Source organism: Trachurus japonicus, chromosome 9, assembly GCF_045865225.1.
Source record: "Trachurus japonicus isolate A0001 chromosome 9, Traja_1.0".
Taxonomy (NCBI): domain Eukaryota; kingdom Metazoa; phylum Chordata; class Actinopteri; order Carangiformes; family Carangidae; genus Trachurus; species Trachurus japonicus.
Window position 1 is genome coordinate 10,061,678 of NC_140915.1, and position 17,028 is coordinate 10,078,705.

The 17,028-nt window shown below is 42.4% G+C and overlaps 1 protein-coding gene across 1 annotated transcript in view; it reads right to left on the bottom strand.

The window, feature by feature from the left end:
• The window catches only part of bmp2k (BMP2 inducible kinase), a 57,535-nt gene that overhangs the window by 30,388 nt on the left and 10,119 nt on the right, over window positions 1-17,028 (bottom strand). Inside the window, exons 2-4 of the mRNA XM_085785895.1 lie at window positions 7,685-7,803; window positions 5,464-5,569; window positions 3,864-4,006 (exon numbers count right to left, since the gene is read on the bottom strand). Coding sequence (XP_085642021.1) covers window positions 3,864-4,006; window positions 5,464-5,569; window positions 7,685-7,803 — 368 coding nt within the window. The remainder of the gene's footprint in view (window positions 1-3,863; window positions 4,007-5,463; window positions 5,570-7,684; window positions 7,804-17,028) is intronic.

A 17,028-nucleotide genomic window follows, 5' to 3' on the forward strand; every position in this document is an offset into this window, starting at 1 on the left:
GAGGTTTAAAGGGATAGTTCAACATTTTTGGCAAATTGGCCCATTCATTGCCATAATCGCAGTAGGTTCTTTACCTTTAATTGTCGGTGCAAGCTATTTTTAGAACGGCGGAGCAGAGCAGTGAGCTGCTCGAGCTACGCTACGGAGGCTAATGGGATTCTTTGGTTTCCCTCATCAAACTCATCAAATACAAAATCCAACAACAACTCCAAAACGCTCTGGTGGACAAGTTGTGACCTGCACATTCACCACGCTATGAGATAATAACAGAACGTTACGAGACAGAGTTGTTTTGGAGGTAAATGCAGAGACTGCTTGATGAAAAACTGTCCCTGATGGGAACGTGCATCAGTGGTTTTGCATGAAAGTTGTTGGATTGTGTATTTGATGAGTTTGATGAGGGAAACCAAGAAATCCCATGAGCCTCTGTAGTGTACTGTAGCTCTGAGCAGCTCATGGCTCTGCTCCGCCGTTCTAAAAATAGCTTGCACCAACAATTAAAGGTAACAAACCTACTGCTAAGACTATAGAGATTATGGCAATGGGCCAATTTGTCAAAATGTTGAACTATCCCTTTAAAGTTGTGTTTTCATGTTTAATTTAAAAGCTCAGAAACATGAAGCAACCAATATGTCGATATCTAAAAAGTGAGATTTCAGAGCTTTTCCTGTTTGTAGCTGGTACAAAACAAAGATGTCTGCTGGTTTAAACTGATGTGTGTTTAACTCCACTCCACTTTTATTTTAAACCGTCTGGAAAATTGTAACAACAGTAGCGAATAGCTGAGGTCACAATGGAGACACATCATCCAAAGGTTTTATCAAAAACTGTGACCGACAGACAACAAACAAGCTGAAGCTCATCTCCAATTACATCATTATGGGCATGGATGACAATTAGTGGATGAAGTTGCTTATAAAGAAAGAAAAAAAACCCTCACAAATCCCACACGCCCACACACAAGAGTGATTTAATACACAGAGATGGAGTAGTGAGACAAGCCCTCATTACAGTAATTCTGCCATCATGGCCGCTCTGTGGCCTGGGAGACAGAAAGCACATCTCAATAACAAGTGGGTCTGAAAACAGTTATCAGATGTGTTTGGAGGGGAATTTCATGGTTTTTCTAGTTGACTTTTATTCATTTTTCAGAAGTGGCACAGCTGAGAGGTTTCAAGAAAAAAGAAAAGAAAAAAAAACCTGGCAAAGATGAGGAACAAGTAGCAAAGAAAAGCAGAAGAAGAGACAGAAAGAAAGAAAGTAAACAGAAAACAAAGTTCAACAAGGTCATGAGATGCAAAAATCCGAGGAAGAAAAGCCGGTTAAGTATTAGTATAGAAGAAAAAGGAACTTGAATTTGGATTTTTTTTTTTTTTTTTATAAATTCCAAAGCCATTTTAAGCAGTGATTGAAAGAAGATTGAAAATGTATTTAGCAAGAACTGGCTGGTATACGTTTACAGTACTGTTTACAGTCAAACGTTTTCATGCACTGTAAGCTCAATTTTTCAAATATCAAAACGCCGGGTGGTAACTTTGTGGAGGACAGTCTGGAGATGCAGTGCAGCAAATTTGGTGACAATTGAGCAAAAATTGTGGGACAAGAACAGAGCGATGGACTTCATAATTTCTAATGAGTTAAAATGGACAAAGGTTTCTAAAGTATTAGGGCGACATTTTGGTAAAAGTTGCAAAACTGTAGCAGGTATGGTTGGTTTGGTTCGGAGTTTTCAAAGTTTTTCAATTTAAACACTTATTGTCCTGGGAGTTGAGTAGATCTGACATGGGACGGGAGCTTTGTGTAAAGTTTGGTGATTTTTCATGTATGGGAAGTAGGATTTCCTAGGAAGAAGAAGAATAATACTGTGGAAAACAATAGGTGTCTTACGCTGCCTGCATGGCTCCTATAAACGGCGAAGATGAGGAACAAGTAGCAAAGAAAAGCAGAAGAAGAGACAGAAAGAAAGAAAGTAAACAGAAAACAAAGTGCAACAAGGTCACGAGATGCAAAAAACCTGAGAAAGAAAAGCTGGTTAAGTGTTTTTTGTAAGAGATGTGACACAGAGAGGGAAAACATTTGTGAGCTGTCCAAGGGAAGAAGAGCGAGCTAATGAAAGCAGCAGAGACTGTCTCAATACTGTTGACGGCTCAGGGTTAGGGGACTGCTGCTTTTTTTTCTTTTTTTGCACACTCACTTTCCCTGGCGATGCGTGACTGGGACTCCATGGTCTTTTGTGTCCCTGAGATGTTATGTAAGCCATGTAGGCCGGACAGATGAACAGACAGTGAACAGAGGACGGGCCTGTGGAGCTGAAGGAACCGCTCTGTTTAGAGGTTGGTCCAACTGGACAGCGGACAGCAGCCCACAGCACCCCGGCCGCTCAGGACACAATTCAACCAGGGTGGGAAATTACCAACGGCCCCTTGAACGAGGGTGGAAAAAAAAAAAAAAAACTGGCCGGTTGCCTCTCTACCATCCCTGATTTGAAAAATCAAGCTGTGGTAAAAGTTAGAGAGGAATTACAAGCTACAGTTGCCGCCGGTGAGAAGAGTAAAGCCTGGCGCCCTGAGAGCAGCAGGAGGAGGAGGAGGAGGAGAAAGAGGAAAAGGGGGGACGGGGGGAGTATCGGCCGAGAGGAAGGAGGGGAAATAAGAACAAGCTGGCAAAGGAAGTGGGGGAGCGCACGAGGAAGCAGAGGAGCTAGAACAAGGAGCGAAGTGAAACCAAAGTGTTGGCTCTTGTGCTGACCGAGCAGATTAATCACTTGGCTTCATAAACATCCCACATCAATCTGAGCGAGAGGAGCATCCTGGAGCCGGATCACAGGGTTATTAGAGTTAACGCTGACTAAAACTAGCTAAACAATTTAGTAAACTGAAATAAAACGACCCACAGGTAGATAAGATAAGATCTTAAAACTTACAGTACCTTTAAAAAAAATCCTTTAATCTGTAATTGTTTCCTTTTTTTTACCTTGATAACTGTTTTTAATTCCTGTTTTTCTTTTTTGGCTGCTTTTTGTAGCACTTTGAGATTTTTGTTAAAAGTAAAGTGCATTACAAATAAAATTTATTATTATAAGAGTGAAGGTAACGTGATTAGGACTGATGGGAACATTTACAGGATGCAACTAAAAAGGGAAAAATCCCACAAATTTGGAAGTTCATCTCTCACAGAAGCTCCTTCTCCTAAAACCTGAAAAACTAAAACTAAGACTAAATAAAAACTATCAATTACTCAAAAACTAAAACTGCTTCATAACTTGTTGAACGAACTAAAACTAAACTGATATAAAATAGTAAACTGAAAAACAATGAAGATTTTAAATGCACACATAATGATGACACACACAGTCTCACACACACACACACAGTCTCACAATATCAGCCGTGCACAGTCATGTCAAATAGAGGAACTTCAGAACTGGTTCGACAGCAAAATCCTTTCTGTTTCTTTTGAGGAAGTTTGTAGGTGACACACTTTCCTTTAACCTCTCATTATAAACCTGTTGGTGCTAGAGCTGCTGGGTGAGTGTAGCTACCACATGGTTCTGTTTAGTGCAATTAGTTGCTAAGCAGAAATAAATGATTTAAGTCATTAATTAAATCAGATATTTCTCCAAGTCTTTAATTTTCAGCTTCTAGAAGGAGAGAGGACTTGGTGTGTTTTCACTCTGAAATGTTTCTGTAAATTTGGTTTTTTGAGCTGCTGGCCTGAAAAAACAAGCAATCTGAGGCCAACACAGGCTCTGGGGAGTTTGTGACGGGCATGTTTATGACATTTCATAAATGAAAAAGATCGGAGGACGGAGAGGAGGAGGAGGAGGGAGGAAAGAGGAGCAGGAGGAGGAGTCTGGTCGTCACCTTCAGGTCTCTGTGGATGATGGGCGTCTTGCATTGGTGCAGCCGGGCCACGGCCTCGCAGGTGTCGCAGAAGATGTGCAGGACCTCGGCCTCGCTGAAGCCCACGTTCAACCGCTGGTTCATCTGCTTCACCACCTGACCCGCTGCAGGAGAGAGAGAGAGAGAGAGACTCAATCAGGACTCAGCTCATCACATCAGTTCAGTCTGGGAAGCCGACGCCTGTTCAGTGTTTTGCATCTGGAATAGTTTGCTTTTTTTCTTGTGTGTTTATTCTCAGACTGGACACGACCTGATTAAAAAATCCAATATTCACACTATAGCACAGATAATCTGAATTCCTTAAAGGGATAGTTCAACATTTTGGCAAATTGGCCCATTGCCATAATCCCTATAGTCGTAGCAGTAGGTTCGTTACCTTTAATTGTCGGTGCAAGCTATTTTTAGAACGGCGGAGCAGAGCCGTGAGCTGCTCAGAGCTACACTACGGAGGCTAATGGGATTTCTTGGTTTCCCTCATCAAACTCATCAAATACACAATCCAACAACTCCAAAATGCTCTTGTGGACAAGTTGTGACCTGCACATTCACCACGCTATGAGATAATAACAGAATGTTACCAGACAGAGTTGTTTTAGGGGTGCATTGCCTTCAAGGACAGTTTTTCAGCAAGCAGGTCACAACTTGTCCACCAGAGTGTTTTGGAGTTGTTGGATTGTGTATTTGATGAGTTTGATGAGAGAAACCAAGAAATCCCATTAGCCTCCGTAGCGTAGCTCTGAGCAGCTCGCGGCTCTGCTCCGCCATTCTAAAAATAGTTTGCACCGACAATTAAAGGTAACAAACCTACTCCTAAAACTATAGGGATTATGGCAATGGGCCAATTTGCCAAAATGTTGAACTATCCCTTTAATGTTTTGTTATCAACATAGTTTATGTAACCTTAACAACAGGCTACACACATTCAAAAACAAAAAAAAGGAAATACTTGATGTTATCGTGTCTCTACTGCTGTTGGCTCACACGCAGCATCATGATTCAATCAAACAGAGATGTTTTTTATTTGCAATACATAAATTAATCAGATTGTCATGTGAACACTTCATCCGATTATTCTTGGTAACCAGAGTCATGTTTGTGTATAAACTCATCCAACGAGGGCAAAATCCTCTTTAAATAACCTTCCAAAAACGACAAGCTGAGCCAGCAGCTGCCGTGATCAATAGAGGCCACGCAGAGGACACAGGCAGCAGCAACACAGCAGCAACTAGTATAAAAAAAAATAAAAAGTCAGGCTTTTGTCCATGAGCCACTGTGGCTATAAATCTAATAAACTTAATGTAGATCATTAGGGAATGATAGGATGAGTTTATTTACCAATATGCACAAAATAAAGTTGAGCTTTTCTCACAAGCATTGCTGCGACTTCCCAAAAAAAGAACAGAAACTCAAATAATTTTAACAAACCATGACCGGGTTACAACCTGAGACTAAAAAATGAAGCCACGCCGACCTTAATGAGGCTGAAATTGTGAACAGTAAAGAACACGTGGTCATGTCCTGCTTTCAGAGTGAAACGAGTGTGAGAACGAAGAGGCGGCACCTTTACAGTACTCCATGAGGATCAGGACTTCCCACACGCTGTCCGACACCGCGCTGATTGTGGAGTCCAGGTAGTTGACTATGTTCTTGTGGCCGGACAGCTCCTTCTGCAGACGGGGAAGAGAGAAGACGAACAGTGGTGAGGACAGTGAGACATGGACATCATACCAAACGGAAAGAGAAAGGAAAAACCAAAAAAAAACCAAACACGGGAGGGCAATAACAAAATATACAGAACGAACTTTGCTATTCGAACAGAATCCAAATTATTTTAAACATGAGAATGTGTTCCTTCCGCAGCAACACAAATTAACGTTGTGCGTCGCAACGTCAACATTTTGGCAAATTGGCCCATTGCCATAATCCTCATAGTCATAGCAGTAGGTTCGTCACCTTTAATTGTCGGTGCAAGCTATTTTTAGATCGGCGGAGCAGAGCCGCGAGCTGCTCAGAGCTACGCTATGGAGGCTAATGGGATTTCTTGGTTTCCCTCATCAAACTCATCAAATACACAATCCAACAACTCCAAAACGCTCTGGTGGACAAGTTGTGACCTGCACATTCACCACGCTCTGAGATAATAACACAACGTTACCAGACAGAGTTGTTTTAGAGGTAAATTCATGCAAATCCGCTGATGCATGTTCCCATCTGGGGCAGTTTTTGGCAACAAGTCTCTGTATTTGCCTCAAAAATAACTCTGTGTGACGTAATAATAAGCTGGTATAAAGGTAGGCCTACATAATGAGCTAAAAAAAACAAAAAACATTTAAAATTCAAATATAACTTGAATATTTAACATACAGTAAGACGCATTAGATTCCAATCTGATTTAGGGGGAAGATGGACAGCCCTAATATACATCGGCTGTTCCTGTCTGGATTTGTCCTTGTGGTGTTTCTGCTTTATTCGATTCTCCTCATTGCAAAATTTAAAATGTTGCATTAACAAAACCAGCAGACTCGATTACCGCTCTGCTGATTCTTGATGTCTTTTTAAGTATTAAAGCCACCAACAAATACAAACAAACTGCATTAAAAGAGTTAATCATGTTAGATAAGTTACTGTACTCATGATGAGCCAATAACGCTTCCTACTAAAGTTGCAGCTCAGCAGGAAAATAAAAGAGAGCAGTGTAAATCTGTGGAAACCACAATCAAATGACCGGACCAGGGGGAAAAAAAACAAAAAACGTCTCAAACATTTCAACACCACCCAGCTGAACCGGGTCCAGCCTGGGCTTTACAGCGGAGCTACTGTGTGGCAAGAATGTGTTTTGTATTCTTTCATGTTCTTACTCCATGCTGATCTCTTAACTCCACTAATCTTTCTTAACTTGATTGATTCACTGGATTAAAGTGTTTTGCGGCCGAGCGGCAGACCAGAGGAGTGTGTTGCTGTGGGAGGGCGACACACCTAAGGCAACGTCCCAAAAGGCCAGAGCTGTCGATGTTTAAGGTCAGCTGTGTGTGTGTGTGGGTGAGTATTACACATTGTTCCAGCTGATGAGCCAGTCAACACACACACACAAATACACAGATACACATTGTGGCCAAACAGCTCAGAGTGAGCTGTTCACTGACACAACCAGGTCAAACGTTCAAGACGAGACATCTGCCGTCCTACGTTACGTCTGGCAGGTTACGGAATAAACGAGGATATATAACTTGGAACGACAATGATCGGCTGTAATAATCGCGCCGGTGCCAGCGCTGTGCAAGAGATCAAATGTACTTGTCAGAGGGCCAGGTGCATTAATGCCACGTCACCCAGCACACACACGGCCAAAAAGAGTTGTTTTTTTTTTGCTCTTGCCAGATTGGGAATGCTGGAAAACAGGATGGGTTAGGCAGATGGAATGAGGACATTTATATGCACCTTTGCTTTATGAGAGCACACGTGTGACCTCGCGAGGTGCTTGTGGAGTTATGCGCTTAAATTAAATACCTGAAAACTGAGAACACCCTGGTGTAATTTTCAGAAAACAAGCGCAGTGTCTTAAAGTTCAAATTAGGCATTTGTTTTCCTGTGAGGAGATGAGAAGAAGAGAAAAAATGCAACTAAAGCCAGGATTTAGTTTGATGGTGGTAAAAAAAAAATACAAAAACGTGCATTGAATATATTCAAAGTAAAGCTCTTCAATCAAGATAAACAGGAAGACCTCGGCTCAGAGATACCATCACTAACTTTCAGTATATATGTACTATGATGGTAAAACTCACCATGATAGTGATCTCTCTCTTGTAGACGTTCAGGTCCGGGACGTTGTTGACGTACATCCTCTTCAGAGCGCAGCGGACGCCGCTGTGCGTACGAGCCAGAAAAACCACTGAGAAGCCTCCTGGAAAAAAATAAAAACATGGTACAATACGTTACCGTAACTTCAGCACTGCATATTTCATACATGGAAATCATTCAAGCTTCATCTTTTTGAAACTTAAACCTTTGTTCAAATAATTTCATGATGGCAGAAACTGAGTCATGTAAGATCCAAACTTTGTGCACATGGTCATTTCTGTTTCATGGTCAGTTCATGCTGCTCAGGGAGTTTAAGCTACTTGCTTTATAAAATGCAGAAATGTTTTACAAGAATGAGTTATTGAAGGTGGAATCGCCCTAAGTGAGTGCATTTTTGCTGTTATATGGGATTTTCTGGTGCACAGTGTGTTCAGAAAGTCTGCAGAGCCCCTTTTTTTTTTCCACGTTTAGTTGCAGCTTTGCTCATTTCAAGTGTCTGAATTCTGTTCTGTTGAGAGAAAATAATATTTATTGTTTATAACACTGCAAAATAATAAAAATCACAAAGGGGTGTGAAGACTTTCTGAATGCACTGTAGGTTTAGAGTTGTGTTGACAGAGGCCAAGGTGTTTATCTGGGTGCCAGGAGCTGTTGTCGCTGTCCTGTGTGTGTGTGTCTCTGGGTGAAAGGACACTGCGTCTCATTAGAAGGGGTTCACTGAGTCACTGAGTGGTGGGCATCAAAGTCCACCGACCACAGAAAAGGAGAAAGAAGCGATCTACAATGGCACGCTTGTTCCCATCCAAGTTACCTTAGGTCAGCTGAAAAAAAAAACAGCGTGGATTCTGGATTGGGATGGAGGAGAAAGGGAGGGAGGAGGTGAAAGTGACCAGTGTGGCACAACAGCCGTCATTGAAGAGTCCCCGAAAGCTACGTTTGAACAAATGTGGGGACAAATACAGTAAGTACAAATAATCTGTACAGGTTAAACCTGTGTTTCCATGGGGACAGTAAACCGACAGCAACAGACATGAAAAAAAAAAACTGGTAAATTCAGGTAAACATAAACAAACTGGAGCTTAGTGTTTGCGTTTGTGTTGTCACAACAGTGAGAGTAACTGTAGTAGGCCTACACATTATCAGATTAGATGAGGCGACTGATGCCACTCAGCAGAACAGAGGAATGAAAGGGCGGCTAATGACACTTAAGACGACTTAACATCACAAAAAAGGAAGAGCTTTTGATAGGATAAAAGAGAAACCACCACAGTCCAGTCATTCTCATCCAATACTTCTCATTTAAAAAACATCTTCGGTTCAGTGGCATCAAAAGTGACTGGGAACTCAAGAGAAGCACTTCCACCGCTGACAGTCAAAATGTCAAACTTGGCTGCATATGGACAAAGAATAAAAACTAGAAGCAAATCAGAACTTGAATTAATGCCCGGCAGTTTTATGCCTCCATGAACCAGTCAAGTTGCATTAAGTCTACATCTGTCTGAACCAATGATGAGTGAAAGCAAAAGACTTTGGATATAAAAGTCAACATTTTATCGCATGAGACCGTTGAGGGAAGTTTCTATCATAACCAGCGTACGTTATGAGGTAAGGGTGACCTTTCACCTTTGAGCACCAAATTCCAATGAGATGATCCAAGTACCGTAGATGATGGTGCCAGATGTGATGAGATTCCCTGCAGGCGTTCCCTGATATATTCACAAAGCGTGGGACGAGATCACAGTGACCTTGGACTATTTGACTTTCAAACCCTCAAATCAGTTCATCTTCAAGTCCAAGTCCAGTGTTTGTGAGGAATTTGAAGAGATTCCCCTCAAGGCCTCACTGAGATACGTGACAGATGGACGACCTGGAAACACCACGCCTCTGGCCACGGCTGTCAACGGAGGTGAGGTTGAAAAGATACTGCTGATTGAACAACAAAACAAGCTGCTTATCAAACACTATGGTGCAGCTGCTGCTGCTGCTGAGAATGGTAAGAATCACAGGCCCAGACTTGTATTTGGGAATCAACTTGATAATAACTTGAAATGTCTGTGCTGCAAGTGGGAAAATTAATTTGCGTATAAGAGAATGAAAAGACAAAGTTTTGTGGATGCATGGATGGAGTTCAGGGGCATCTACATCCCCAGACCTACCGCAATTTCCAAAAAACAGAAAGATGAACCAGAGATAGAAATTCTGCCAAGACTGAGTACATGAGCCAGAGCTGTTTACACCTGCTGGCGGCTGTTCATTGATTCGCCTTGGTCTGCACTGTGTGCTAAGGTCAGCTTGATGGTCACTCCAAACTGCTGGGCCGGGCTTAAATTGATTTCCTGTAACAAGGCAGTGAGTGCAGAGCCATCCAGAGACTCAAGGATGAGAGTGTACTACAGGCAGAAAACTGAATCATATGACAGAGTCTTGTGAAAGAGCTGCTTTTTAAAGGTCCAGTGTGAAATTATTGGCAAGGTTTATTGGAGATATCTGAATAGACTACCCATGTATTTGTATAAGTGTAAAACCACTATGAAATTTAAAAAATAAAAAAGTTTGTGTAACCTTATAATTCTTCTTGTATATCTACATATAGCAAGGGTCTTGCTTAGAGAGTGTCGCCATCTTGCGCCGCCATGTTTGTATGGTAGCCCAAACGGAAAATCCATCCAGAGATTCATAAAAAAACCATTAAAGATGAAGGTGGAAGGAAAGAAGTAGTAAGAAAACAGCAGACATATCGTAAAATGCTTCATCGCTCCATGCTCCTGAAATACTCCCAGTCGTGCAAACACGTTTCTTTGTCCGTGGAGGCCACCGTCACTTTGCCGATGGGAGGGGTGAGCAATCTAGAATCTGAACACTTATATCACGGTTTCCCCCCCCCATTTTACACACTGGACCTTTAAAGGCAGCAGGGTGCAGTCACTTCTGAGCTGAAACCCAATTGTATGTGATGCAGATACTGCTTCATGACCCTGGTGTATAAGGGGAAAAACAAGTGAGTCATCCTTGTCTGAATCTCAAGCATTTATGTGCTGCTTTGACACAAAAGATGTAAGATGCAGACGTAGCAAAGATCCAACTTGCAGCAACAATGTAGGCAAAGAAGATGTGGGGGTTGCTCAAACCGGATGACAGATTTCACAAGGCAAAATCCATTTGGTCGGGCAGAGGGCCAAGAGGCTGGATAGAGCCGGCTGTTTAAGCATGCATGGACAAGAGACAAAAGAGCAGCTAACCTTCACTGACAAACAAAAAACTAAACAAACTGTGGAGACAGAGTTTACATTGAACAACCGCTCTGTTCCCACTGTGTTGCCTTCAACCAAGTGCACACTACAAGACTTTTTATTTGTACCAGAGTGAAGTCATGCTCACTTGGGAGTGCCCGAATGACAAGGTGTGCCGATTTACAAGATTATTCCCGTCCACGAGATGCGTTGAGCGGAACAACTAATCTGCTACATCTCTGGTTTTAGATGCATCTTGGTAAACAACAACTCACTGCAAAAAACTCTCTGAGACAGCTCACAGCTGAGTCAATCTGTGTTTTGGGATCACTTGAAGTGGATGAGGTAACCCGTCCTGTGATTCCCCAACAATGGCCTTTATCCGTCCGTCTTTAGAAAGTGACCAATCCACCGATCCTGGAGGCTGGTGTCGTGTCTCCAGAGAGAGGGAGGCTTTTGGAAAGCTGAGAGAAGATAGAGGCCTCAGCCCAGGACATCCTACCGAATGCTTCTTGTCTGCCTGCTGGGCTGATCTGGGGCCGACTGGGGCCATATGCTTCAGGATCGGGTTCTCACTACATCACCACACTGAGCCTTTTGTTGCCTCCCGTGACTATGCCAGCCACGGAAGTGGTACGCTATTGAGTGTATTATTCTCCTGAGTGGCTGTGGATGGAATGATTTGTTTTTAGAGGGTCTTTGTGCGCAGCGTAGCAACTTCCTGGACAAATGAAGGACTCCTAAAGCTACAGAAAATGTCCCTCACTGTACAGGGGACTGGCCTCAACCGATGACAATAACAAAGCCGTCTTCAACTGACTGACACAGTGGCTACACACATGCAAATATTGGCGTGTGACCACATGTGTTGTGGGTGGGGAATGCAAATAACAGTCTTAGGTAGGCAAAAACTCTGAACTCTCATAACAATTGACTATCTTTAATGTTGAAAGCTTTTTGAGGATGAATTATTGATACGATTTGGTAAAAATGTTCTCCGATATCCTTTTAGATGTGGTTGCAAATTGCAAATGGATTTTTTAAACTCAGTTTCCTGTAACATTTCTTAATTTTCTATTTAGAGCATCAAGTCAGGCAGGAAACATTTTGGAGGCCTTCAGCTAAACAGCAAATACGGAATATATGAAGGAAAAGTGAACGTTAGAACACAGCTGAATGTCAATCCTTGAGTTTTATTATCTGTAACTGAATCCATTCAGTGTACTGGAGCACTGCTGATGGGCATGTCTAACGCTGGTACTCAGCATCCATTAGTCACATCTCTCTGTTATTGTGCTGCTGCCCCTCCTGCTCCGTTACCGTTAGCTGGCTGCAGTGTGGAGAGGGGATGGAGGCGCTTCACTGCAGTGACGACGATATGGTCAGTTGTCAGCGACAGTTGGGAGGAAAACCCCGAATCCACCGGGCCAAGAAAGAAAAGGAGGGTGGGTGGGTGGGGGTGGGGGTTACGGACATTAAAAGCCTGGTACTGACTGAGCGAGGGCTGTAATTACTGGAGAATTTTCCCTAACTCTGCATCCAGCACTGGGGACCCTGACATCACTACAAAGCCTGACTAACTAGGACAGTCACAGGCAGCCCACATGACAGACTGTGGAAGAGGCCTGAAAGAGGATCTCAACAGAAACAGATACTCAGCGTTGCCTTGTGATATAGGCAAGAAAAAAAAAAAATCAAACTTCAGAAGTGGCAGAGGAGTGTTACGATGAGGGAGGATTAGAGGATTAAGTAACATGCAGCAAACAGAGACGGTGCATTTATAGTTTCTGTTCGAGCAAGAGGCACAGATGTTCTTCCTCTGAAGCATGATGTCATCTGTGATAACACACCACAACTTTGACCGACCGTCTTTTCCTCTTCATCTCGCTCTCACTCTTTTTCACGCACGCACACAGCTTTATAACTTGAGCGAGTGCGATGTCTCTGCTTGTTAAAAAAGCTCCAAACTGGGATGGCAGCTCCATTGAAAGCGCCTGCTTCAGCTTTTAAGAGGGGAAAATGCCAATTCTTTTTGAGAACATTTGTAGCAGCCTGAGGTATTTCCTCCTGGAGGCCCCCATCCCCTAACCTCAACCCACAACACTTCCCCTATAAGTCTTCACAGTTGTTACGCTTGAAAATAAGTGTAAGTACCTCTCACTAAAGTTACATGTGGTTACTCTGTTTTACAAAAAAGTGCAAAAGGCCGTCTCACCTTTCTTTTGGCTTGCAGGAAAGTTCAAAATAGTGTAAGTGGTTGGCTGAATTAATGAATTAAAGGGAAAATGCCCCAAAGAAAACTTTAAAATCAAAACTCTGTGTTTTCTGAGCCGTCTACTCTGCAAACCTTCCCTTGGAAGAATCAAACTCTTTATTGAGGATCTGGGGCAATTCACATTTCTGATCCAGTTTGACTATTGCTCATAATGATGTGATAAGTGCATAATCAACATATCAAAGATTTTGTTCTCCATCTTTAAGTAAAACACCAGTTGTGGTATGAAAGAGGTTGAAGCGAAAACAGGCCGACCTACTTTAATTTTGGGGGCGAATGAAAGAAGAAAAATAAACTTTTTCAAGATGAGGAGATCAACAAAACAGAAGCTGACACCAAACCTATTCCAAAATAAAGTTTTTACAGATGGTTCTTCTTAAATAACAGAGAAATATTTTTCAAATGTAGCTGCCTTGACTGAAGGCTGCATGACTTTCAGTTGCTGATCTGGAAGCACATTCCTCTGGTGGACTAACAGGTGCCATTTTTCCACAGTAAAACTAGGAAATGGATTTCCATCCACAGGCTTCAAGGTCTCTGCCAGTTTGCCATGCTGTGCCAGCTGCTGCTGCTAATTACCAATAATGACTTTTTGATCCCCAGCGCTTTAGCAAATCCTTGGAGATTTGGTATTAAACAGTCTAATGCGGGTAGGGCTTTTGTTCTCTGGCTGATTAATGTCATGGCCAAACGTGCCATTTGGTAAGTGTGAAACTGAAGTCACATCGAACAAATTAACACAAGCAACAAGCATGTGTTTCAATCTATACTATGTCAACTTCATTGCACAAATCAATATGAAGGTTAACATGTCTTCTTTTTATCTACAGCCCAATTGTGGACAATTCAACCTGAGATTTCTCACCTTCTTCAGGCACCGTCAGACAACAGTTGGCAAACACCGAGGCCTTGTAACCCACTTTGGGCTCGTGAACTCTTAGAAACGCTGCTTAATCGGTTTCACTGGAGTCTTCAACTACAGCTACACTCAGAAAAGCATCAGTGGCATAGGTTGTCGGCCTAAAAATAGACGTGCACTTGCTTTTAGCAAGTAGTTGAGAGATTCTGCACTCTGTGAGCTTTTTCCTGACAGAGCACCACACTGACTTGTCAGTTTTTCTGGACCTTTCATGGGCAAAAACCTACCTTAGCATTTTTTTTTTGGACAGATAAAGAAAGACACATCACTTCTTCTGGCTATTAAACATACGAAAATACCAGTAAGAGATGAGGAAGAGGTGTTAATTAACCGAAATTCTACTAAAACTTTGTCTACCAAGTCTCCTCTTCTAGTATAACAGGCCATAACAAGCAGATCATCAAGGTTGTTTCAGGTCAGATATTTTTAAACGTTCACAGGTGAAGGTGACACTCTGCCACAGCACAGAGGAGGTGGTGGGATGCATGCTGCGAGCATACCACACTAAAATGAATGAGCAGTGCGATCAGAGTGGGAAAACAGCTGATAACCTCAATCTGGCTCCAACTGCTCCAACATCTGGAAGTGTGACTTGGTCGCAAGCGGCATGCTGATCCTGTCTCAGTGCTTCAGACTATTTGAGGACACGTACTACGTTCCACTTAAAATGCAGAGTGTAGAACCTACCTGACATATGGGTTTAAGATTTACACCTCTTGAAAATTGTTCCCCTGAGATTCTTCCTGTCCATGTCTTCATTGAAAGAGACAGATTGTTTTAAGGAATAAAAATTATTCAGAGGAGAACCCCACATAGAGGGGGGTTCATGAATTATTATAGCAGCTCTGCTCAAATCACCTTTCAGGAACACTTCCTCTTCAAACATCGTCTTATCGGAGGTTTTTAAGTAGAATCTCGTGTTCTCTTCATCCCAGCTACAGGTATATCTGCTCTGTATTCATCATCACACAGCTCCTGCTCACAACGGAGGGGTCACTGTCAGCCGCCTTATAAGTGGCTTATAAACGTCTGTTTAGTACCAGTGCTGAGTTTGAGCATGACAGCACTGCGTGAACAACCGTATTACGTCCCTGTGATGAAGTGCTGTCCAAAAATATGTAAAGCCGTTTGGCTGCAGCACGGTGGTCACGGGGGAGAGGGGGGAAAAGGGATTACTCCATGTGTAGCTCTTCCAAATTTCATATAGTTTCTCTGCAACTTGCCTTCAGGATGATGCAACATGATGCAGCAACGTGGCCAAATGTCTGTGCATATAGAGCTTAGTATGCTCGCCAACACCAAAACTTTGCTTTATCTCTAGGACTATAAATCAAAACTTCTCAAATTTTAAACATGGTTGAAGATCTATGAAACTCTTAATAGAAGAAATGACAGTCTACGTTTCTCACAAATCGGGCCAGACATTTCACGACGACTACCCTGTGCTGTTACTGACACATGCCAGTGACGTGGTCGGAAACGCAGCCTGAGATTGTATATGTGCGACAACCACAAAAAAGGTCAAAGGGGTCACATCCTCCGGGCCTCAAGGACAAAAAAAAAAGCAAACCCCATGGACATCCTGCCATTGGGTTTTCAGATATCCTTTCACTGTAGAAGACATGGCAAGAGGAAGCTAAGGCAGATCTTTGATAATATTGGATCTTATCATATTGTATATCGTGATATTTCCCCATCTAGCAATAACATTGTAGATTTAAATATTTATAAGGTGTTAAGCTTGAGATATTGCCTCGGTCCATTAACCAGCAGTTGTCAAAACTATCTGGCACTGGGTCAAAAGATATAACGGATAAACTCAATCATTCTTAGGTCTTGTTGCATTTAAGTTGGTATAAGTCCAATATACTATATCAGTCAAACTTAATCAACCAACAATCCTGTCTTTTAAAGGTCTAGTATGTAAAATGGAGGGGAAAGCGTGATATCCAGCGTTCAGATTCTAGTTTGTAGGCTCAACAAAAAACGTATTTACCACGACTGGGAGTATTTCAGGAGCATGGAGCGATGAGGTGAAGATCTAAACCATTTCATGATATGTCTGCTGTTTCCTACTCCTTATTTCCTTCCGCTTTCTTCTTCGTTGGTTTATTCATGAACGCGCTCTGTGGCTGGCTGGATTTTCCGTTCAGGCTGCCGTACAAACATGGCGGTGTGAGATGGCGACACTCTCTAAAACCAGACCTTTGCTATATAAAAGAATAATTATAAGGCTACGAAAACCAAACATATTCTTATTTTATAGTGATTATACACTTAAACAAATATATTCAAGGGTAGTATATTCAGTTTCCTAATAAACCATGCCAATTATTACATACTGGACCTTTAAAAGCACACTAAGAGTCACAAGAAAAATCAAACGGTGAAGTAGCAGCAGCAGCAGCAGCAGCAGCAGCAGCGGTGAAGGAAAACTGGTCTGGAAGCAGACACCAGCTGAAAGAAGAACTCTGACTAATGCCCTGTCAGCTTTATTTTAACTACCACAAATCTAACTGCCCTATCTCCCATATGACACACAGTAACTCCTGCCTGGCGAGTGAGAAGTGCAAACACCACTGCAGACACTTTGTGGTATGTATGCCTCACGAAAACATCAACCTGGCCTGGTCTGGACTGGACTACAACTCCGTCCTCCTCCTCTTCCTCCTTCCTCGGTATTCATTCTTGCCCTCTGGCCTGCGTGTTAAGCGCATGAGCCTTCGATGCAATTAATCTCCTCTCTACCCACACTCAGGTGAAGGATGCAAAGCACTTTAAAAGACAGATGCAAGTGTGTGAAGAAGTCTTTCTAAGAAGCAAGTCCATAGAAGGTAACATGAGGAGGTGCAGCGATGACTGTATAGGATGTTGGGTTTTTTTGGTTTTTTTCAGGCCGGGCTT